At 39.6% G+C, this 25,398-nt stretch overlaps 1 protein-coding gene across 1 annotated transcript in view; it reads left to right on the forward strand.

Annotated features, from left to right (window-relative positions):
- Positions 1-9,862, forward strand: part of RBM44 (RNA binding motif protein 44) — a 47,046-nt gene extending 37,184 nt beyond the window's left edge. Inside the window, exons 14-16 of the mRNA XM_054679610.2 lie at positions 1,045-1,190; positions 1,326-1,471; positions 8,898-9,862. Of these exons, the coding sequence (XP_054535585.1) occupies positions 1,045-1,190; positions 1,326-1,449 (270 nt within the window). The 3' untranslated portion in view covers positions 1,450-1,471; positions 8,898-9,862. The remainder of the gene's footprint in view (positions 1-1,044; positions 1,191-1,325; positions 1,472-8,897) is intronic.
- The last annotated feature ends 15,536 nt before the right edge of the window (positions 9,863-25,398 follow it).

Here is a 25,398-nt window from a genome sequence, read left to right on the forward strand (position 1 = left end):
ATTTTTAGAACGGTGCCTACCATGGAAGATGTACCCAGAAAATATTAGCTGTTGTTGTTATTACTTACCAATAATTTGGCTTCTTTCTTGGAGAGCACTTAACTTCAACTGTCACTTAAACTATTGTATCCCAAACTTTTTATTTATTAAACAAATAGTTATTACATACCAACTGTGTACACTATTCTAGGCACTGGGAAAGCAACAATGAACAAAACAGACAAAAATCTGTACTCTTAAGGAGCTAAAATCTAGTGAGGGAGATAAGGCAATAAACAAGCAAGTGAAAGATACAATGTTCTGATATGAAAGGTCCAGTATATCATGTGTCTTGCCCTGACTTTTCATCAAGGCTTTAAAGTCTGAGTCCTTCCTTTGTTGAACTTTTATGGGATTTACAGTGGTTTTCTACAATTTATAGCCTACTTGCAGTGTTAACAGTAACTAATTGGTCATTTTAATTTTGTCTCTTCGCAATAGAGGGTTCTGTTTTATATCACTATAGTTTTTCCCCCACAGCATATAGTGCGCTTCTGGGCATACAATTTGTATTCATTAGATACAGCATATAGTAAATACGATGTAAAATATCTCTAATTACTGTGTAGCCTTTCTTAGGTTGGTTAAGAGAATTAAGCCTTAATGCCCTAAGCCTAAAACATTTATTTAATGAATGAATCTCTCTCCTGTGCATCCAAAATGAAACTAGTTATGTCCTATCTTTGAGAGAATTGAGAAAGTAGTTACATCATTTTCTGTGTTCTATGGTTCAGATGAGGAATCTGGTTGAGAAAGCCTTATTTAGACATAGCCTCCTATAGTTTATCAGTAAGAAAAAATGTTGGGTACGTTTTGTACTACATGGCCCTGAAACACAGCTCAAGTAAATGCAATTGGTATAAACAATCCCAAGTTAAAGTAAATTTTTAAGGAATTTTTATTTTATTATTTTAATTTTCAAATATATTATTGTTGAATAAGCGGTATTATCTTTATGTAATGGTCCTTACTGATTTTAAGAAAACTTTTTAAATGCTTATTTAGGGTGTCAAGAAGAATTGTAAGCAGATTGAATCTGCTAAATTATTACCTGATACACCCGTTCAATTCATACCTCCAAATACATTGAACCTTCGTAGCTTTACCAAGATCATAAAGAGACTGGCTGAACTGCATCCAGAAGTCAGCAGGTAATAACCAAAATTATATTTTAACTGCTTTAAAACTTCTGTGTAAAAATATAGTTCAAGTTAATAACTTAGATATATTCAGAATGTATTCCTTTGGAAAAGACAAATACTCACGTATGTTTTCCTTTTTCATAGAGACCATATTATAAATGCACTTCAGGAAGTGAGAATAAGACATAAAGGTTTTCTGAATGGCTTATCTATTACTACTATTGTGGAGATGACTTCATCTCTTCTGAAAAACTCTGCTTCCAGTTAGGAATTCAAAAAACAATAAAGAGGTAAAGTAATCATATTCTTTCATATTTGAATATTACTTAAAATTTATAAGCTATTGATTTCATTTTCTTTTTACATAAAAAACATATTAAATTTAAAATAATAATATAATCACAAAATAATATGAAATTTTAAAACAAGCACACTGTAATTAGTTAACTACTAATGCAAAACTAATTACCCTAAAATTGACTGGCTTAAACAACACTCATAAACTCACAGTTTGCAGATCAGGATTCAGGAGTGACTTAGCCGGGTAGTTTTAGCTCAGGGTTTTTCATGTTGCAGTCAAGACGTTGGCCTGGACTGTAGTCATTCAGAGGCTTCCCTGAGACCAGAGGATCTGCTTCTCAGGGGGCTCATTCACATGTCTGTTGGCAAGAGGCCTCAGTTCCTCACCACATAGGCCCTTCCATAAGGCTCTTCAAATGTCTTTGCATCATGGCAGCTGGCTTCCCCTAAGCAAGAGAGAGAGAGAGCAAGATGGAAGCTGCATTGTCTTGTATTATCTACCCTCAGTAGTCGCAGATACTGCAATTTTTACATACCAAAGGTTTGTGGCAACCCTGCATCAAGCAAGTCTATCAGCGCCATTTTTCCAACAATGTTTACCCACTTTGTGTCTGTGTCACATTTTGGTAATTCATATAACATTTCAAACTTTTTTGTGACGCCTGTATGGTGATTGTGATCAGTGATCTTTGTTACTATTGTAATTATTTTGGGGCACTTTGAACTGCACCCATATAAAACAGCAAATTTTATAAATGTGTGTGTTCTGACGACTCCACTCACTGGCTGTTTCCCCATCTCTTTCCCTCTCTTTGGTCTTCCCTATTCCTTGAGACACTATATTGAAATTAGGCCAACTGATAATCCTACAATGGCCTGTAAGTATTCCAGGGAAAGAAAGAGTCACATTAAATGAATCTTAAAAGAAAGAGCTCACTTTAAATCGAAAGCTAGAAATGATTAAGCTTAGTGAGGAAGGCATGTCAAAAGCCAAGATAGGCTGAAAACTGGGCCTTTTGTACCAGTTAGCCACGTGGTTCATTGTCGTGAAGCCAATGAGGAAAAGTTATTGATGGGATTACAAGTGCTACTCCAGTGGACACGAGAATGATAACAAAGTGAAACAACCTTATTGCTGATATGGTGAAAATTTTAGTAGTCTGTGTAGAAGATCATAGCAGCCACAACATTGCCTTAAGCCAAAGCCTAATTCAGAGCAAGGACTTCTTTTCCATTATTTGAAGGTGATGAGAGAGGGGAGGAAGCTGAGGAAGAAAAGTGTGAAGCTAACAGAGGGTTGGTTAGTTCATGAGGTTTAAAGAAATAAGCCATCTTTTTTTTTTTTTCCTGAGATTTTGGTGCACCCATCGCCCAAGCCCTGAGCAGTGTACACTATACCCAACATACAGTCTTCTATCCTTCACCCCACTCCCACCCTTTCCCTCAGTCCCCAAAGTCCAATGTATCATTCTAAGAAGTCGTCTTTCTAACAAAAGTGCAATGTGAAGCAGCAAATGCTGATGTAGAAGCTGTAGCAAGATGCCCAGAAGATCTAAGTTAGATAATTGATGACGGTAGCCACGCTAAACAGCAGATTTTCAGTGTAGAAGAAACAGCCATCTACTGAAAGAAGATGCCATCTGGGACTTTCACAGCTTGAGAGGAAAAGTCAATTCCTAGCTTCAAAGGACAGGCACGCTCTCTTGTTAGGGGCTAATGCAGCTGTTGACTTTAAGTTCAAGCTGATGCTCATTTACCGTTCTGAAAATTCAAGGGCCCTTAGGAATTACACTAAATCTACTCTGCCTCCACTCTGTGAATGGAACAACAAAGCCTGGATGACAACACATCTGTTTATAGCATGGAGGTTTTTTGGGTTTTGTTCTTTTTTTAGAGATAGGGTCTTGCTATCACCTAGGCTGGAGTGCAGTGACACAATCATAGCTCACTGCAACCCTAAACTCCTGGACTCAAAAGATCCTCCTGCCTCAGTCTCCTAAGTGCTAGAACTACAGTAGGTGCACGCCACCATACCCTACTACTTTCTTTTTAAATTTCAACCTTTCAGCCAGGCACAGTGGCTCACGCCTGTAATCCCAGCACTTTGGGAGGCCGAGGCGGGTGGATCACAAGGTCAAGAGATCGAGACCATCCTGGCCAACATGGTGAAACCCCGTCTCTACTAAAAATACAAAAATTAGCTGGGCGTGGTGGCGTGCACCTATAGTCCCAGCTATTCGGGAGGCTGAGGCAAGAGAATCACTTGAACCTGGGAGGCAGAGGTTGCAGTGAGCTGAGATTGCGCCACTGCACTACAGCCTGGCGACAGAGCGAGACTCCGTCTCAAAAAAAAAAAAAAAAAAAATTAAACCTTTTGTAGAGACAGGGTCTCACCTATGTTGCCCAGGCTGGTCTCATATTCCTGGCCTTAAGCAATTCTCCCACTTTAGCCTCCCAAAGTGCTAGGGATTACAGGCATGAGCCACTGAGCCCAGCCTGCAGCATAGTTTACTGAATCCCTGGACTCAAGCAGTCCTCCTGACTCAGCCTCCCTCAGTAGCTGGGATTAGAGGCACATACCACCATGCCAGGATAATTTTGTTTGTTTGTTTGTTTTAGAGGTTGGGTCTTACCATGTTACCCAGGCTGGTTTACTGAATCTTTTAAGCTCACCATTGAGACCTACTACTCAGAAAAAAAATATATTTCTTTCAAAATACTATTGCTCATTGACAATGCACTTAGTCACCAAGAACTCTGATGGAGATGTAGAAGGAAATTAATGGGTTTTTTTTTATGCCTGCTAACACAACATCCATTCTGCAGCCTATGGATCAAGGAGTAATTTTGACTCAAGTCTTAAATATTTAAGAAATACATTTCATAAGGTTATAGCTGTCATAGCTGATTCTCTAATGGATCTGGACAAAGTAAATTGAAAACTTTATGGAAACGAGTCACCATTCTAGATGCCATTAAGAATATTTATTATTCATGAGAGGAGGTAAAAATATCAATATTCACAAGAGTTTGGAAGAAGTTGAATGCAACTCATGGATGACTTTAAGGGGTTCAAGACTTCAGTGGAGAAAGTAACTGCTGATGTGGTAGACATAGCAAGACAATTCAAATTAGAAGTGGAGCCTGAAGATGTGACTGAATTGCTGCAACCTCATGATAAAATTTGAATAGATGAGAAGTTCCTTATTGTGGATAAGCAAAGAAAGTGCTTTCTTTTTTTATTATTTGTTATTTTTGTAGAGATGGGATCTTGTTATTTTTCCCAGGCTGGTCTCAAACTTCTGGCCTCAAGCAATTCTCCCACTCAGCCTCCCAAAGTGCTGGAATTACAGGTGTGAGCCACTGTGCCCAGCCCAGAAAATGCTTTCTTGAGATGCAGTCTACTACTGGTGAACATGCTGTGAACATTGCTGAAATAACAACAGAGGATTTGGAATAGTACATAAACTTAGGTGACAAAGCAGTGGCAAAGTTTGAGGGTGTTTAAAAAAAAAGTTTAAGGAAATTGACTCCAATTTTGAAAGAAGTCCTACTCTGGGTAAAATGCTATCATACAGAATCTCAAGCTACAGAGAAATCTTTTGTGAATGAAGGAGTCAATTGATGCAGCAAACTTCATTGTTGTCTTATTTTAAGAAGTTGCCACAGCCACTCCAGCCTTCAGCATGACATGAGTACATCAGAGAAAAACTGCTTGAAAAATTAAAGCCTATAAGAACTATAAAGCAGCTGGAGGGAGAAAGTTTACCTTAAGAGTGCAACAGTTAGATTCACAGCTGACTCTCAACAGAAGTCACCAAACAATTCTCCAAGCCCAAAGCTCTAGACCCAGGAAGAGAGCCTTCAAAAATAAATGTAAAATAACTAATTATCATGCAAATTAAAAAACTAAGATAATTTGTTACTTTAGAAGAAGCCCTACTCTAAAGAAAAATACCAGAATGTTCTCTGGGGAAAAAAGTGATTTTAAATGAAAGGTCAGAGGTACAGGAGACATGAAGATCAATGAAGATTAAATATGTGGTAGGTCTCAATCAATATTGACTGTAGAAAACAAAAATAATGATGTTTTATAGGTTCTAATATAATTAAAATACATGAAAATACTAATACATAAGTTGAGAGGGGATTAAGTATTCTTACTAAACACCTTGCAGTTTGGGAAGAGAGTAAGATGTTCTGTGTTGGGGGTACTCAAGACCACCCCAAGCTTCATTAAGCTTCATTATATGCTAGGAGGACTCACATTACTCAGTATATAGATGTATTCATGGCTATGATTTATTACAGCAACAAAATATGAAGCAAAATCAGCAAAGGGAAAAGGTACATAAGGTGAAGTCTGGAGGAAACAGGGTTCCAAAAGTCCTTTTCCAGTGGAATCACACAAGATGTGCTTAATTTCAGTGAATTGTGACACCTATAAAATGTTGTCTACCAGGGAAGCTCATTAAAGACTCAGTGCCCAAGGATTTTACTGGGGGATGGTCATGTAGTTGCCCTCTGCCTAGCACATACTGTAGCTCCAGGCTGTCAGGGAGCAGCAATTCAACATAAATCACATTGTTTGTATAGCAGTTTTAGTATAGTGAGGCACTCATCATTTCTGGAAATGGTGGGAACCCCCACCCCAAAATCCCAAGTTCCTAGATACCAGCCAGGGGCCAACCTTGCAAGCAGGTCTTTCTAAGGATGGCAGTCTCAGGCCTGCTACTTTAACTCTTTTTCTACATATGTGCCAGTTGATATCAGAACAACGAATCCATGTTGTAAATCTGGGGGCAACTACTAAAAGAACAATTTTCTTTTTTTGGGTGTGGGGAGGGGTTTGTTTGTTTTTGTTTTTTGTTTTGAGACGGAGTCACTCAGTCGCCCAGGCTGGAGTACAATGGCGTGATCTCAGCTCACTTGCAACCTCCACCTCCCAGGTTCAAGCGATTCTGCCTCAGCCTCCCAAGTAGCTGAGACTACAGTCACGCGCCAACACGTCCATCTAATTTTTGTGTTTTTAGTAGAGACGGGGTTTCACCATGTTGGCCAGGATGGTCTCGATCTCTTGACCTTGTGATCCGCCCACCTTGGCCTCCCAAAGTGCTAGGATTACAGGCATGAGCCACTGCGCCCGGCCCCTAAAAGAACAATTTTCAAAAGCATGCAGAAAGTGAAGTTGGACCTTTACCTTACACCATATCGAAAAATCAACTAAAATGAATCAACAACTTAAACATAAGAGTTAAAATTATAAAACTCTTAGAAGAAAACGGTGGAAAACTTTTGCAGTATTGGATTTAGCACTGATTTGGATATGACAACAAAAGCATGGACAACAAAAGAAGATACATATATTAGACTTCATCAAAATCAAGAACTTGAACATCAAAGGACACTATCAAAAGAGTGAAAAGGCAGCCCATAGAATGAGAAAATATTTATAAATCATATATCTGATAAGGGGTTAATACCCAGAATAGGCTGGGGAGGGGGTGGCTCACGCCAGTAATCCCAACACTTTGGGAGGAAGGCAAATCACTTGAGGCCAGGAATTCAAAACCAGCCTGGGCAACATGGTGAAACCCCATCTCCACAAAAAATACGAAAATTAGCCGAGCATGATAGCACATACCTATAGTCCTAGCTACTCAGGAGGCTGAAGTGAAGGATCCCTTGAGCCTGGGAGGCAGAAGTTTCAGTGAGCTGAGATTACACCGCTGCACTCCAGTCTGGGTGATAGAGCAAGACTCTATCTCAAAAAAAAAAAAAAAAAAAAAAAAAGGGCACACGGCACATAGACCAATGGAACAGAATAGAAAACTCAGAAAATAATGCACACTTGTAACAATCTGATCTTCAACGAAGTCAACAAAAACAAGCAATGGAGAAAGGACTCCCTATTCAATAAATGGTGCTGGGATAACTGGTTAGCCATATGCAGAAGACTGAAACTAGACCCCTTCCTTATACCATATACAAAAATCAACTCAACATGGATTAAAGACTTAAGTGTACAGCCTAAAACTTATAAAAACCCTTGAAGAAAACCTAAGAATTACCATTCTGGACAGTAGGACAATTACATTCTGGCCAAGATTTCATGATGAAGATGCCAAAAGCAATTACAACAAAAAAATTGACAAATGGGACCTAATTAAACTAAAGAGCTTGTGCACAGCAAAAGAAACTATCAACAGAGTAAACAGATAACCCACAGAATATGAGAAAATATTTGCAAACTATGTATCTGACAAAGGTCTAATATCCAGAATCTGTAAGGAACTTAAATTAACAAGAAAAAAATAACCCCATTAAAAAATGGGTGAAGGACATGAACAGACATTTGTCTCAAAAGAATACATTCACATGGCCAACAAGCATATGAAAAAATGCTCAGTATCACTAATCATTGGAGAAATGCAAGTCAAAACCACAAGATACCATCTTATACCACCCAGAATGGCTATTACTAAATAAAGTCAAAAAATAACAGATGCTAACAAGGTTGTAGAGAAAAGGGAATGCCTATGCACTGTTGGTGGGAATGTAAATTAGTTCAGTCATTGTGGAAAGCAGTTTGGTGATTTCTCAAAGAACTTAAAACAGAACTACCATTCGGGCCAGCAATCCCATTGTTGAGTATATGCCCAAAGGAATGTAAATCATTGTACCATAAAGACACATGCATGTGCATATTTATCACAGCACTATTCACAATAGCAGAGACATGAAATCAACCTAAATGCCCATCCGTGGTAGACTGGATAAAGATAAGTGTATGTATACACCATGGAGTACTATGCAGCCATAAAAAAGAATGAGATGATGTGCTTTGCAGCAGTATGGATGGAGCTAGAGGCCGTTATCCTAAGCAAACTAATGCAGGAACAGAAAACCAAATACCGCGTGTTCTTACTTATAAATGGCAGCTAAACTTTGAGTACACATGGACAAAGAAGGGAACAGCAGACACTGCAGCCTACTTAACGTTAGACGGTAGGAGGAGGGTGAGGATCAAAACACTACCTATCTGGTACCATGCTTATTACCTGGATGATGAAATAATCTATACACTAAACCCCGCAACATGTAATTTATCTATATCGATATAACGAACCTGCACATATGCCCCTGAAACTAAAACAGAAGTTTAAAATAAAATATCTTATTTTTCTTTATTAAAATAAAATGAGAGGCATGTGAAAGAAATATTAGAGTTAAAATGATTGCTAGATACAAAGACATGACACAAAAATTAATTGCAATCTCACTATCCATGATGTAAGAAAAATGAAATTTGTTAAAAGATATTCTAGTACCATTAGAAACAATCAAGTGTCTAGGAATGTACTTAACAAAAGATACTCAACAATCATTGTTGATTTCTCCTTTCTTTGATTCTAGAACTTCCTTGGAAAGTGTGTTTCCTCCTTCAGAGAATGTTCTACAGCACTTAGGAAAAAGTAGTAATAACAAGATGATGTAATTAAATAGGCTCTATAAATGGGCTAAGCTGTTAAAATATTCTACTTTATATCCCTCCTTTAAAATCTAGCAACAGTTGTCTATACAATATTAAGATCTTCTCTATATATTTAAAGTTAAAATATAATTTTAATAAGTCTTTAAATTTTTTTATTTCAATTTTGTTACTTAGAACATTAAGATGCATATTTGTGATCTAAAGAAATCGTCTTGTCCATTTTAAAAACCTTTATTAAGTCACTTTTAAAATGTATTGACCAAGAAGGAGGTTTGTTGTTACATCAATGTTTGTGAAATGATTTCCATACATAAAAAATGTAATTTACCTGAACTTTGTCTTAAGACTCTTACATTGGATTATAGGATAACAGATAAACAAACTGTATAGATACATTCAGTATCATACAACATTTTGGAATGTGTATGCTTTCAGGCTTCCAAGATAATTAAATTACTGTCATGATACATTTCATGCATTTTTATGACTTCAGTATAAAACATTCAGGTGTGTTAGCCTTCCCTGGGAAGGGTAAACTTGTATGTGCTTTGGTAAAGTACTTAAATTCCAATGTTCCCTATAGTGCTTGCATTCATTTTGTGAAAAGTTTTGTTGTATTGTTAGAACAATTTTCAAAGGCTAATTTTATGCCTTATCTGATAGAAATATAGAATAGATAGTTCTTTAATTGCTTACTTTTTAAAAGTAATATAATATTTAAGTTGCATTTTTATTAATAGTAAGATTAACATTTAAGTCTGCATTTTCTTTAAATGTCTGAAATGTTTATAGCATTCAATGTGTAGTTGGTTTTACTTGACTAAAAATTAGCCCTTTAACGTTTATATTTGATGTATTTATATTTAATAAAGGCATCTAATCTTTAGTACCACTGTGAATTTAATGCTTTCTTCAGGTTCAGTGGCATTTTCTTTTTTGTTTTTCCAGAATAACAAATATTCTTTATTTATTTTATTTATTTTAATTGCCAGATAGTAGTTGTACATATTCATGGGGCACGTAGTAATGTTTTCATATACATAATGCATTTTAATCAAATCAGAGTAGTTAGCATATTTATCATCTCAAACATTTATCATTTGTTTGTCTTGGGAACATTCAATATCCCACTTGTAGCTATGTGAAATTATATATTATTGTTAACTATAGCCATCCTATAGTGGTACAGAAAGCTAGAACTCATTCCTCCTATGTAGCTGTGATTTTGTATCCTTAAACAAATCTCTCCCTATCTTCCCCTTCCCAGTCTTTAGTATCCTTTGTTCTACCTTTTATTTCTATGATATCAACTTTTCTTTAGCTTCCACATGAGTAAGAACATACAGTGTTTAACTTTCTGTTCCTGGCTTATTTCACTTAACATAATGTCTGCTAGTTCCATCCATTGCCACAAATGACAGGATTCATTCTTTTTTATGGCCGAATAGTATTCCACTGTGTATATATACCACATTGTATTTATCGATTCATCTGTTGTTGGACACTTAGTTTAACTTCATATCTTGCCTGTTGTGAATAGTGCCATACCACTCTTTTTTTTTATACTTTAAGTTCTAGGGTACGTGTGCACAACGTGCAGGTTTCTTACATATGTATACATGTGCCATGTTGGTGTGCTGCACCCGTTAACTCGTCATTTACATTAGGTATATCTCTTAATGCTATCCTTCTCCCCTCCCCCTACCCCACGACAGGCCCCGGTGTGTGATGTTCCCCACCCTGTGTCCAAGTGTTCTCATTGTTCAGTTCCCACCTATGAGTGAGAACATGCGGTGTTTGGTTTTCTGTCCTTGCAATAGTTTGCTCAGAATTATGGTTTCCAGCTTCATCCGTGTCCCTACAAAGGACACGAACTCATCCTTTTTTATGGCTGCATAGTATTCCATGGTGTATATGTGCCACATTTTCCTAATCCAGTCTATCATTGATGGACATTTGGGTTGGTTCCAAGTCTTTGCTATTGTGAATAGTGCCGCAATAAACGTACATGTGCATATGTCTTTATAGCAACGTGATTTATAATCCTTTGGGTATATGCCCAGTAATGGGATGGCTGGGTCAAATGGTATTTCTAGTTCTAGATCCTTGAGGAATCGTCACACTGTCTTCCACAATGGTTGAACTAGTTTACAGTCCCACCAACAGTGTAAAAGCGTTCCTATTTCTCCACATCCTCTCTAGCACCTGTTGTTTCCTGACTTGTTAATGATTGCCATTCTAACTGGTGTGAGAAGGTATCTCATTGTGGTTTTGATTTGCATTTCTCTGATGGCCAGTGATGATGAACATTTTTTCATGTGCCTGTTGGCTGCATAAATGTCTTCTTTTGAGAAGTGTCTGTTCATATCCTTTGCCCACTTTGTGATGGGGGTTGTTCGATTTTTTCTTGTAAATTTGTTTAAGTTCTTTGTAGATTCTGGATATTAGCCCTTTGTCAGATGGGTAGATTGTAAAAATTTTCTCCCACTCTGTAGGTTGCCTGTTCATTCTGATGGTAGTTTCTTTTGCTGTGCAGAAGCTCTTTAGTTACGTTAGATCCCATTTGTCAAATTTGGCTTTTGTTGCCATTGTTTTTGGTGTTTTAGTCATGAAGTCCTTGCCCGTGCCTATGTCCTGAATGGTATTGCCTAGGTTTTCTTCTAGGGTTTTTATGGTTTTAGGTCTGACATTTAAGTGTTTAATCCATCTTGAATTAATTTTTGTATAAGGTGTAAGGAAGGGATCCAGTTTCAGCTTTCTACATATGACTAGCCAGTTTTCCCAGCACCATTTATTAAATAGGGAATCCTTTCCCCATTTCTTCTTTTTGTCAGGTTTGTCAAAGATTAGATGGTTGTAGATGTGTGGTAGTATTTCCGAGGGCTCTATTCTGTTCCATTGGTCTACATCTCTGTTTTGGTACCAGTACCATGCTGTTTTGGTTACTGTGGCCTTGTAGTATAGTTTGAAGTCAGGTAGTGTGATGCCTCCAGCTTTGTTCTTTTGGCTTAGGACTGTCTTGGCAATGCGGGCTCTTTTTTGGTTCCATATGAACTTTAAAGTAGTTTTTTCCAATTCTGTGAAGAAAGTCATTGGTAGCTTGATGGGCATGGCATTGAATCTATAAATTATCTTGGGCAGTATGGCCATTTTCACAATATTTATTCTTCCTATCCATGAGCATGGAATGTTCTTCCATTTGTTTGTGTCCTCTTTTATTTCGTTGAGCATGGTTTGTAGTTCTTGAAGAGGTCCCTCACATCCCTTGTAAGTTGGATTCCTAGGTATTTTATTCTCTTTGAAGCAATTGTGAGTGGGAGTTCACTCATGATTTGGCTCTCTGTCTGTTATTGGTGTATAGGAATGCTTGTGATTTTTGCATGTTGATTTTGTATCCTGAGACTTTGCTGAAGTTGTTTATCAGCTTAAGGAGATTTTGGGCTGAGACGATGGGGTTTCCTAAATATACAATCATGTCATCTGCAAACAGGGACAATTTGACTTCCTCTTTTCCTAACTGAATACCCTTTATTTCTGTCTTTTGCATGATTGCCCTGGCCAGAACTTCCAACACTATGTTGAATAGGAGTGGTGAGAGACGGCATCCCTGTCTTGTGCCAGTTTTCAAAGGGAATGCTTCCAGTTTTTGCCCATGCAGTATGATATTGGCTGTGGGTTTGTCATAAATAGCTCTTATTATTTTGAGATACATCCCATCAATACCTAGTTTATTGAGAGTTTTTAGTATGAAGGGCTGTTGAATTTTGTCAAAGGCCTTTTCTGCATCTATCGAGATAATCATGTGGTTTTTGTCTTTGGTTCTGTTTATATGATGGATTACGTTTATTGATTTGCTTATGTTGAACCAGCCTTGCATCCCAGGGATGAAGCCAACTTGATCGTGGTGGATAAGCTTTTTGATGTGCTACTGGATTCGCTTTGCCAATATTTTGTTGAGGATTTTTGCATCAATGTTTATCAGGGATATTGGTCTAAAATTCTCTTTTTTTGTTTTGTCTCTGCCAGGCTTTGGTATCAGGATGATATTGGCCCATAAAATGAATTAGGGAGGATTCCCTCTTTTTCTATTGATTGGAATAGTTTCAGAAGGAATAGTACCAGCTCCTCTTTGTACCTCTGGTAGAATTCGGCTTGTGAATCCGTCTGGTCCTGGACTTTTTTTGGTTGTCAGGCTATTAATTATTGCCTCAATTTCAGAACCTGTTATTGGTCTATTCAGGGATTCAACTTCCTGGCTTAGTCTTGGGAGGGTGTATGTGTCCAGGAATTTATCCATTTCTTCTAGATTTTCTAGTTTATTTCTGTAGAGGTGTTTATAGTATTCTCTGATGGTAGTTTGTATTTCTATGGGATCAGTGGTGATATCCCCTTTATCATTTTTTATTGCATCTATTTGATTCTTCTCTCTTTTCTTCTTCATTAGTCTTGCTAGTGGTCTATCAATTTTGTTGATCTTTTCAAAAAACCAGCTCCTGGATTCATTGATTTTTTGAAGGGTTTTTTTGTGTCTCTATCTCCTTCGGTTCTGCTCTGATCTTAGTTATTTCTTGCCTTCTGCTAGCTTTTGAATGTGTTTGCTCTTGCTTCTCTAGTTCTTTTAATTATGATGTTAGGTGTCAATTTTAGATCTTTCCTGCTTTCTCTTATGGGCATTTAGTGCTATAAATTTCCCTCTACACACTGCTTTAAATATGTCCCAGAGATTCTGGTATGTTGTGTCTTTGTTCTCATTGGTTTCAAAGAACATCTTTATTTCTGCCTTCATTTCGTTATGTACCCAGTAGTTATTCAGGAGCAGGTTGTTCAGTTTCCGTGTAGTTGAGCGGTTTTGAGTGAGTTTCTTAATCATGAGTTCTAGTTTGATTGCACTGTGGTCTGAGAGACAGTTTGTTTTAATTTCTGTTCTTTTACATTTGCTGAGGAGTGCTTTACTTCCAAGTATGTGGTCAATTTTGGAATAAGTGTGATGTAGTGCTGAGAAGAATGTATATTCTGTTGATTTGGGGTGGAGAGTTCTGTAGATGTCTATTAGGTCCGCTTGGTGCAGAGCTGAGTTTAATTCCTGGATATCCTTGTTAACTTTCTGTCTCGTTGATCTGTCTAATGTTGACAGTGGGGTGTTAAAGTCTCCCATTATTATTGTGTGGGAGTCTAAGTCTCTTTGTAGGTCTCTAAGGACTTGCTTTATGAATCTGGATGCTCCTGTATTGGGTGCATATATATTTAGGATAGTTAGCTCTTCTTGTTGAATTGATCCCTTTACCATTATGTAATGGCCTTCTTGGTCTCTTTTGATCTTTGTTGGTTTAAAGTCTGTTTTATCAGACACTAGGATCGCAACCCTTGCTTTTTTTTGTTTTCCATTTGCTTGGTAGATCTTCCTCCGTCCCTTTATTTTGAGCCTATGTGTGTCTCTGCACGTGAGTTGGGTCTCCTGAATACAGCACACTGCTGGGTCTTGACTCTTTATCCAATTTGCCAGTCTGTGTCTTTTAATTGGAGAATTTAGCCCATTTACATTTAAGGTTAATATTGTTATGTGTGAATTTTGTCCTGTCATTATGATGTTAGCTGGTTATTTTGCTCATTAGTTGATGCAGTTTCTTCCTAGCATTGATGGTCTTTACAATTTGGCATGTTTTTGCCACGGCTGGTACCGGTTGTTCCTTTCCATGTTTAGTTCTTCCTTCAGGAGCTCCTGTAAGGCAGGCCTGGTGGTGACAGAATCTCTCAGCATTTGTTTGTCTGTAAAGGATTTTATTTCTCCTTCACATATGAAGCTTAGTTTGGCTGGATATGAAATTCTGGGTTGAAAATTCTTTTCTTTAAGAATGTTGAATGTTGGCCCCGACTCTCTTCTGGCTTGTAGAGTTTCTGCCAAGAGATCTGCTGTTAATCTCATGGGCTTCCCTTTGTGGGTAACCTGACCTTTCTTTCTGGCTGCCCTTAACATTTTTTCCTTCATTTCAACTTTGGTGAGTCTGACAATTATGTGTCTTGGAGTTGCTCTTCTTGAGGAGTATTTTTGTGGCGTTCTTTGTATTTCCTGAATTTGAGTGTTGACCTGCCTCGCTAGGTTGGGGAAGTTCTCCTGGATAATATCCTGAAGAGTGTTTTCCAACTTGGTTCCATTCTCCCCATCACTTTCAGGTACACCAATCAGATGTAGATTTGGTCTTTTCACATAGTCCCATATTTCTTGGAGGCTTTGTTCATTTCTTTTTACTCTTTTTTCTCTAAACTTCTCTTCTCACTTCATTTCATTCATTTGATCTTCAATCACTGATACCCTTTCTTCCACTTGATCAAATCGGCTACTGAAGCTTGTGCATGCATCCGTAGTTCTTGTGCCTTACCGTCAGATCATTTAAGGACTTCTCTACACTGTTTATTCTAGTTAGCCATTCATCTAATCTTTTTTCAAGGTTTTTAGCTTCTTTGTGATGAGTTCGAACATCCTCCTTTAGCTCAGAGAAGTTTGTTTTTACTGATCGTCTGAAGCCATCTTCTCTCAACTCATCAAAGTCATTCTCTGTCCAGCTCTGTTCCATTGCTGGCGAGGAGCTGCATTCCTTTGGAGGACAAGAGGCGCTCTGATTTTTAGAATTTTCAGCTTTTCTGCTCTGGTTTCTCCCCATCTTTGTAGTTTTATCTACCTTTGGTCTTTGATGATGGTGACGTACAGATGGGGTTTTGGTGTGGATGTCCTTTCTGTTTGTTAGTTTTCCTTGTAACAGTCAGGGCCCTCAGCTGCAGGTCTGTTGGAGTTTGCTGGAGGTCCACTCCAGGCCCCGTTTGCCTGGGTATTACCAGCGGATGCTGCAGCAAACATTGCAGAATGGCAGATGTTGCTGCCTGATCCTGTGTCTGGAAGCTTCGTCTCAGAGGGGCACCCGGCTGTATGAGGTGTCAGTCAGCCCCTACTGGGAGGTGTCTCCCAGTTAGACTACTCGGGGGTCAGGGACCCACTTGAAGAGGCAGTCTGTCCATTCTCAGATCTCAAACTCCATGCTGGGAGAACCACTACTCTCTTCAAAGCTGTCAGACAGGGACGTTTAAGTCTGCAGAAGTTTCTGCTGCCTTTTATTCAGCTATGCCCTGCCCACAGAGGTGGAGTCTACAGAGGCAGGCAAGCCTCCTTGAGCTGCGGTGGGCTCCGCCCAGTTCGAGGTTCCTGGCCACTTTGTTTACCTACTCAGGCCTCAGCAATGGCGGACGCCCCTTCCCAGCCTCGCTGCCGCCTGGCAGTTCAATCTCAGACTGTTGCGCTAGCAGTGAGTGAGGCTCCGTGGGCGTGAGACCCTCTGAGCTAGGCACGGGATATAATCTCCTGGTGTGCCGTTTGCTAAGGCCTTTGGAAAAGCGCAGTATTAGGGTGGGAGTGTCCCGATTTTCCAGGTATCGTCTGCCATGGCTTCCCTTTGCTAGGAAAGGGAATTCCCTGACCCCTTGCACTTTCCAGGTGAGGCGATGCCCCACCCTGCTCCGTGGGCTGCACCCACTGTCTGACAAGCCCCAGTGAGATGAACCCGGTACCTCAGTTGGAAATGCAAAAATCACCCATCTTCTGCGTTGCTTACGCTGGGAGCTGCAGACTACAGCTATTCCTATTCAGCCATCTTGGAACCTCCATCTGGCATTTTCCAAGTATAAATTAGCCTACCAGTGTTGACATGGAATATACATGAATGGTAAGGCAATATATGAAATGACTGGATTTCAAATGTTTCCTCTTTTATGGGATTTATAAAAGAATTGAATATATTTGAGAATAAGGTTTTATTTCATATATTAATTTGTCTCCAGTTATTATCAGATCCACTCAAAATGTCCACCAGGAATTGGGTTCCAAAAAGTAATAATAATAATAATAATAATAATAATAATTTAAAAGGACTATATTTGATGAAACACAAAAATCATTGGCTTTAGCCATATATCAAATTAGTAAAATCCTAATTTTACTAATTAAATTACTAATTAAATTTTACTAAAATTATGGATATTTTTCCTGTATGTTAATTTTATGGTTATTTATATTAAAAGGCTACATTCAGAGCATGGAATAAAGTAGCAACATGGAATAGGTGTTATTTTCAACATACCCATAGAAATAAGAAGCATACCTCTAATCATTTGTTTCCCAGAGGAATGATGAAGTGGAATTCCATTCTAGAATACATAGAGACAAAATTACTGCCTTTGATTTGGGGAAAATATAGAAAGAGTCACTTGAAATTCTAATTTTCAGCACCAGGCATGGTGGCTCACACCTGTAATCCCAGCACTTTGGGGAGGCCGAGGCAGGTGGATCACGAGGTCAGGAATTCGAGACCAGCCTGGCCAACATGGTGAAACCTCCTCTCTACTGAAAATACAAAAATTAGCCGGGCATGGTGGCATGCACCTATAATCCCAGCTACTTCGGAGCCTGAGGCAGGAGAATCGCTTGAACCCGGGAGGCGGAGGTTGCAGTGAGCCGAGATCCTGCCACTGAACTCCAGCCTGGGCAACAGAGTGAGACCCCATCTCAGCGTGGTGGGGGTGGGGAGGAAAGAAATTCTAACTGTCTCACGTGTCCGTGTGAAGAGGTCACCAAATAGGCTTTGTGTGAGCAACATGGCTGTTTATTTCACCTGGGTGCAGGTGGGCTGAGTCTGAAAAGAGAGTCAGCAAAGTGTGGTGGATTATCATTAGTTCTTAAGGTTTTGGGATAGGTGGTGGAGTTAAGAGCAATGTTTTGTGGGCAGGTGGTGGATCTCACAAAGTACATTCTCAAGCGTAGGGAGAATTACAAAGAACCTTCTTAAGGGTGGGGGAGATTACAAAGTACATTGATCAGTTAGCTTGGGGCAGAAATAAATCACAATGGTGGAATGTCATCAGTTAAGGCTATTTTCACTTCTTTTGTGGATCTTCAGTTGCTTCAGGCCATCTGGATGTATACGTACAGGTCACTGGGAATATGATGGCTTAGCTTGGGCTCAGAGGCCTGACACTAACTTTCAGGTTTTTTGAAGTAAAGTCCTATCCAAAAGCTAAAGGTAAAGATCAGGCAGCTTTCGTAAATTAAAGGGCTTTCAGCTGTGACCAGTAAATTGCTAGCTGTTATGAAGCTTCCCAAGTTAAATTTAGAAACTAGAGTTATTTTTCATGAATCTTTTGGAACCTCAAGTGAAAAATCTCTGTTTATCTTATTCTGTGAAATCTCTAACTTGATATTAGATAATTGGATAAAATTATTGTAGAATTTTAAAAGACTGGTCAAATTGTCCCAAGTTTTCATAGATCTTCACTAGCAAAAATTTAGATAATTTAACATACATTAGTGCTCAAAATCAATTTTCTTTCACACTGTTGTATTAGATACCAAAGAGCACTCAGCTATATCAACTAGAATATATAGATAATTAATATGTTTGGAGATAACCAGAGATTTGGAAAATTGTAAATACCATAAGACAATCAGCAAAAACAGTGGAACTAAAAATTCCCAATTGGCTCTGCCTGATGCCAATCTATACTGGTCAAAGGAGATCATATGTGTGACTCAGAAGCTCAGTGTAACAGGTAATTTCTCTTTTAAAAAATAGATCTCAACCAGTAATCTCTATACATGGGCTTAAGTACTGCTTTTTTCAGTATTGACCATTGTTACGTATTATCAAATACATATGTGGCACGTAGTAGTAACATATTTTAACGTGGGCAGGACAGTGACCTTCTAAAATGTCCTGTTGTCATCTGGATCCTGTGATGTGTTGTACATGACAAAGAGAATTAAGGTTGCAGATGCAAGTAAGATTGCTAATTAGCCGACTTTTAAGATTAGGAGTTTATCCTGGATTATCTGGCCGGACTCAATCTAATTACATGAGTCCTTAAAAGTGGTAGAGGAGGCAGAAGAGAGAACCAGAGAAATGGCATTGTGAGAACTCAACACGCTCCTGCTGGCTTTGAAGACAGAATGAGGGGCCGAGAGCCAGTGGACAGCCCCCGGAAGCTGGAAAAGGTGGGAAACAGGGGCTCCCTAGAGCTTCCAGAAAGAATGCAGCTTTGCTGAAACCCTGATTTTAGTCTAGTGAGATCTGTGTCAGACTTCTTTTTTTGAGACAGAGTCTTGCTCTGTCACTCAAGCTCGAGTGCAGTGGGGCAATCTTGCCTCACTGCAACCTCCACCTCCTGGGTTCAAGCAATTCTCCTGCCTCAGCCTCCTAAGTAGCTGGGATTACAGGCATCCGCCACCATACTCGGCTAATTTTTTTTTGTATTATTATTATTTTTGTTTGAGATGGAGTCTCACTCTGATGCCCAGGCTGGAGTGCAGTGGCACAATCTTGGCTCACTGCAACCTCCGCCTCCCGGGTTCAAGCGATTCTCCTGCCTCAGCCTCCCGAGTAGCTAGGACTACAGGCATGCACCACCACACCCATTTAATTTTTGTATTTTTAGTAGAGATGGGGTTTTGCCATGTTGGCCAGGCTGATCTTGAACTCCTGAGGTGATCCACCTGCCTTGGCCTCCCAAAGTGCTAGGATTACAGGCATGAGGCTTTTTTTTTTTTTTTTTGTATTTTTTAGTACAAAAATACAAAACGGGGTTTCACCACATTGGCCAGGCTGGTTTCAAACTCCTGACCTCAAGTGATCCGCCTGCCTCAGCCTCCCAAAGTGCTAGGATTACAGGCATGAGCCACCATGCCCGGCTTGGTTCATCTTTAATATCAGCTATTTAAGAGTGTCTGAAGGGCTTTCTTTAAAGCTTTACTGCACAGGCCTAGAGTGAAGCATTTACCATGGTGTTTGGCACAGTCAAGGTTTGCTGCTGCTGCTGGTGGTAGTGCTGTCATCTAGCAGTGTGTCATGGTGCATCTTTGTTAGTAACCTTACCCTGACTTTGTTGTAATAATCTGTTGTTTTACTTCATTCTTTCTTAATTTATTTTTATTCCTCTTCTATTAATGTCTGTAACCTGCTTCAGTATTTATTAGAATAAGGCAGACCATAGGTTGGCTTGCTAGTCAGGGGACACTTGATTGCAAATAATAGAAACATAAACTAGCAAAAGTACAAGAAAATGGAAATGAACGTACATAGTTGAATACTCCAGAAATGAATTCAGGTGAAGCTGGATATGCTTTCTTCTGGGTTGGCATCAGGCTCCGCACACATGAGGGCAAAGATGGTCGCTAACAGGTTTATCTAATTTATGTAATTCTCTGAGTTACTAATTCGAGGAAAAAATCGTGTAACTCCAGCAAAACCCCGGGGAAGACTCTGATGATAGGCCTGGGCTCCACAAATACCCATGAAGTGAAGAGTGGCCAGAGAACAGGAAACCTGATTCTCCAGTGAGAAGCAGAATAAGCAGGAGGCATTTTTCCCTCATTTTATAATACAAAGGCTTTGTTATACAGACTTTCATTATGTTTGTATACATAAACATATGCCGATATATATGTATACCTACATTCACAGTAAGGTCACTAGCTTTGGCTTTCTAAATGCTTCCAACACTGTCAGATGCTTCTGATGTGAAGGATTCGTTTATGCCTCTCTCAAACACTCACATTACCCTGAGTAATTAGGAATGGTTTCAGTGTTCACTAAGAATTACTGGGAAGTAGGAACACAGGCAATGTTAAGAGTTGGGTATATGACTGCTTATTTGACCTTTTAATTTAGGAGTAGTTTTATTGCTAATATATTAGGTATATACGATCTTTTTATTTAGTCTAAAATATAGTCTATATAAGTCTTATATAAGTCTAAAATAGTTTTAGACTTACAGAAAAGTTGCAAAAAATACCATAGGAAGTTAATGTCTGCCATTCATTCCACTTCCCCTAATGTTAACAACTCCTGTAACCATAGTAAAATTATCAAAACTAGGAAATTAACACTGGTGCAATGCTATTAACCACAAATCTTACTCATTTTTACCAATTTTCTTCCTAATGTTCTTTTTCTGTTTTAGGATCCAATCCAGTAGCCCACACTGCATTTAGTTATTGTGCTTTCTTCATCCTCCATCCTTCATCTGTGACAGTTCCTCAGTATTTTCTTGAGTTTCATGACTATTGTCATGGTAGTGAATTGTTTTATCTTGACATTTGATGAGTATTAATTGGTTATTTTGTAGATTACCTCTTAATTTGGATGTATCTGATGTTTTCTCATGATTAGATTGAGCTATACGTTTTTATGAGTACCACAGAAATAACATCTCTTTCTTAGCACATCATACCTGGGGATAATATCTTTTACAGGTGATGTTCTCCTTGATCACTTGGTTCAGGTGGCTTCTGCTGGGTTCCTGCACTAGGAGGTTAATGGTTTTCCTTTGTAATTGAAGGAGCTCTTTGAGAGTACACAAATATGCTGCTCCTGAAACATTTGGTCACTGGTTCTAGTATTCGTCAAATCTTGGCTGAAGCAGTTATTCTTGTGGTGTTTGCTTAATGATGATTTTGTGTGTCTCTCATCCCTTCTATATTTATTACTTGGAATTTTTCTGTAAGGAGGAGCCACACCTTGTCCCCTGTTTATTCAGTGTTTTATATCAGTATGCACTCGATGTTTATTTTGTTCTGTGCATTACAATACTGTTCTTTTCTTACTTCATTGCTCACATTATTCCAGCATTAGCCATTAGGAGCTTCTTCAGGTTGGGGTCTGTGTCCTTTTGAAAAACTCATTCTTTTTTAAGTACTTATTTTCTGGCATCACAGGATATTTTTGGCTCATCTTGTACATTCCCTGCCCCAGCACTGGACTCCACCACTTCAACAAGCTGTTTCCTTTTATTGGAGAATAGTATTTAGAAACGAAGACCTGGTCAGGAGGTTTGCTTGTTGCTGTTGGAGTTGGTCTTAGGCTCTCTCGGTAGATATAGCTGGGAAATATGTGCGTGTGTATTAATCCAAGCAAACAGACACACTTGTATTTTGTCCCTGTATTTACAGCTAGTCATCAGCACCATATATCTGTGTGTGTTCATACTGATACTTTGAATTTCTGTCCCTTATTTCCACCTTATACCAATAGTGAGAAAACTGGCTCACGTTATTCACAATTTATTTATGTATTTATTTGCTCAATCCTACTATACACGTAAAGTCATTACAGCGTTGCTAAACCATGGCCCTGTAAGAAACAGATTTACTAACTGGAGTACGTCATTTGTGTACAGTTCTTTTGTCTTTTGCTCTTTTGTCTAAACGTGCTTAGGTTATGTCTTTTATTCCTGATCCGCCCAGGGTGGCTATGTTACACATTTGTAATATAGTCTCCTAGAGGTTAGGGGTTCCTTCAGGTTGTATGTCTGACATTTCATGTCCCGGTTTTCTGCAGTAGCTCTAGATGGACTTGTCTCTTGTTTGTCTCTATGGTATTGGGGTATTTTAAATGTTCACGTCTAGAGTGTTAAGAGCTTGTCTTTCTGGAGATTGTTTCATATCACCCGTAGGCCTGTTCATCAGCCTCCCTCTTGGCTCCACGATTTTTCTCAGTCTGCCTTTGCTCACACTAAGCATGTGGCTGGCTGAGGGTAGTATAGGAGTGTGAGTTGTGTAGTGGGATTTGGTGGGAATTTTTTCCCTGTTACTGAGTTCCTTTGCAGTTGGAAAATTCTCCAAGTAATGCTGAGGACAGTTTTATATAGAATTTATTTTTCACTTCTTGTTTTTTGTTTGTTTTGTTTCTTGGGGGAATAGGGAGATAGGCAACTTCTGTTCTCAGCTACTTGCAAGTGTTTTGGTTTTAACAGTGGGACTTCCTGCAGGACTTGAAAAATGGATAGTTGATGAACCTGAGTTCCCTGAGATACTGCTGTTTTTGTTAGTGTTTATCCAGCAATTGCACGATTTAAACAACTCACAGAACTAAGCTGTTATTGCTTATGAGCATGTTATCTTCAGAACCACTGATTCATTATTGATAATGATTGAAGTTCAGCCTTTAAATTGCAGGCCTGATAGTGAGGACACCAGTGGAGTCTTCCCCTTCATATCAGCAAGTTATTGAAAAACTATCTGTAGAATATTTGATGCTTTTTTTCCTTCCAGTACTTAAAAACGTTCCATTGTTTTCTGGTGGCATTATATCCCATGAGAACTCTTCTGTCACCCTTACCTGTGTTCTGTACATCAGCAGTCCCTAGCCTTTTTGGCACCAGGGACTGGTTTTGTGGAAGACAGTTTTTCCATGGGGTGAGAGGGGGATGGTTTAGGGATGAAACGGTTCCACCTCAGATCATCATTCTCATAAGAAGCACAACCTAGATCCCTTGCATGAACACTTCACGGTAGGGTTCACACTCCTATGAAATCTCATGCTACTGCTGATCTAACAGGATACGGACCTCAGCTTCACTAGCTCACCCACTGCTCACCTCCTGCTGTGAGGCCAGGTTCCTAACAGGCCATGATCTGGTACTCCTGTGGGGTTGGGGGACCCCTGCTATACGTAATGTCTTCTCTCTCTGGCTGCTTTTAAGGTTTTCTCTTTATTACTGGCTTTAGGCAATTTGATCGTGATGTGCTTTCACATATTTTTCTAAATGATTTTTGTGCTTGGAGTTTGGGGATGTTCTTGGCTCATGGGTTAATAGAAAATGTTCCACATAGTGGTTTTTCACATATTTCCCACCCACCTTCCTCCAGGGGCTCCAGTTACACCTTAGAGTTGCCACCTGGAGTTGCCTCATGGCTCTCTGATGCTTTGTTCTTTTATTGTTTTTAAGTTACGGGATGTAATAGCTACTTGGAAATCATTTGCTCCTGTTAGTTCTTGCTTTTAAGTTTTGTTAGGCAGCACCAGAATAGCCTTTGTAATTTTTACTGACTACAGAGAGGGACTTGCCCTTCTAATTATGCTCTGATGTTCTGTGTATTTCAAGATTTTTCCACTACGGTTGGTGGGAACTGGAACTATTCCCAGCTGGGTGTGGGCTCTTAGACTCTTTTCCCTTGGGTAGTGTCCTTAGATGTGTGGGCTGAGACTCAAGTGGGACCCTCTGTGATCTCTCAAGCGCATTCTTTGCGCAGCTCTTTCCTCTCCGGTACTATGCCCTGCCAGCGTTAACTGCCTGGCTTCCCCAGACTCTCTTTGGGTTTCCTTTCTCCATCTGTGGTCTGCAAACTCCAGGCAGTGAGCAGTTGTAGCACTCACCTTATTTGTTTCCCTGCTCTCAGGGGTCCCTGCACTTCTTGTGGTCCACTGTGACAACTGTTGTTTCATACATTTTGTCCAGTTTTTTAGTTTAAGATGGGAAGGTGAGTCCAGTCCCTGTAACTTCATCTCGGCTGGAAGCAGGAATCTTATGTTAATAGTGAATTTTTAGCAGTGTTGACCAGGCTTTGATTGTATCTTTAGCCCTACTGTGTATGCAGTAAAGCACTTGGCCATTTTCTGATCTCTTCCATTGTTTAACCTAATGCCCCTCTAGACTGAGGTACCCTGGGAGAGGAATGATTTTCCATGCTACCTCTGACCAGTTAGAAATACAGATACATCAGACTACAACTTCTGAAGACGGGAAGCCCACAGTAGTTGCTAAGGAATCTCTTACTTAGACCCAAGGTACACACAGGAAAATCATTAGGACAGAACATGCCTCTAGGTGTGTGCCTTACTTCAGCATTCTCCAGAGAACTGTGAATTTCTAAAGCATGTGAACTTGAGAAATAGGCTTTGTCTTCTTAGGAAAATGTATCCTTTAGGGGGTGTTGAGAAAACAGCAGTGACAGGGGCCTCTGGCCTTGCCTCCTTGCAGTCAAGCTTCAAAGAGAAAACGTTGGGAAGGAAGACTCCTGCTGAGCCTGATGAAAGAGGAGTCCCAGTTGCCAACCAAAAACATGCAGCCAAAGTCCACAAGCTACAAGTAGAAAGGGTGGCTCAAGCCAGAGTCCCTGGATATGGAGGGCGAGTGATGGCTGCAGAAAGATGCAGGTTCTTCTCCCCTACTATGACTGGCCATCGCCTAGTGCAGGATGTACGGTGGCCCTGTCCCAGGGCTGCGCTGGCAGCCACCCTTCCCCACTAGCTGTGCTGCTCTCACATGGCACGGCCTCTGGCTGCCAGGCCTGTGCTCGGGCCTGCGTTTCCCTTGTGCCCTTCTCTCCACCCAGCCCTCAGGACTGCCTGGGCTGCATTTTGTCCAAAGTCCTTTGTCTCCTTGCTTGCACTGCAGCTGAGGCAAGTGTCCCTTGTTCCGGGTGGCTCCTGTATTGTGGCGCTCATGTTATTGAGAGTTTTAGAGGTCACCCCCTAGATTCACCAATTGAAGGGCAGGGCTGGTCGATCTAACAGTGTCTTGCACATAGGGACACAAATGTCTGTTAAATGAAGAAAGTAGGGATGCCAGGCCACCCAATGGGGTGTATCTCCTAGGGTTCAAGAA

This window comes from Pan troglodytes, chromosome 13, assembly GCF_028858775.2.
Source record: "Pan troglodytes isolate AG18354 chromosome 13, NHGRI_mPanTro3-v2.0_pri, whole genome shotgun sequence".
NCBI classification, from domain to species: Eukaryota; Metazoa; Chordata; class Mammalia; order Primates; family Hominidae; genus Pan; species Pan troglodytes.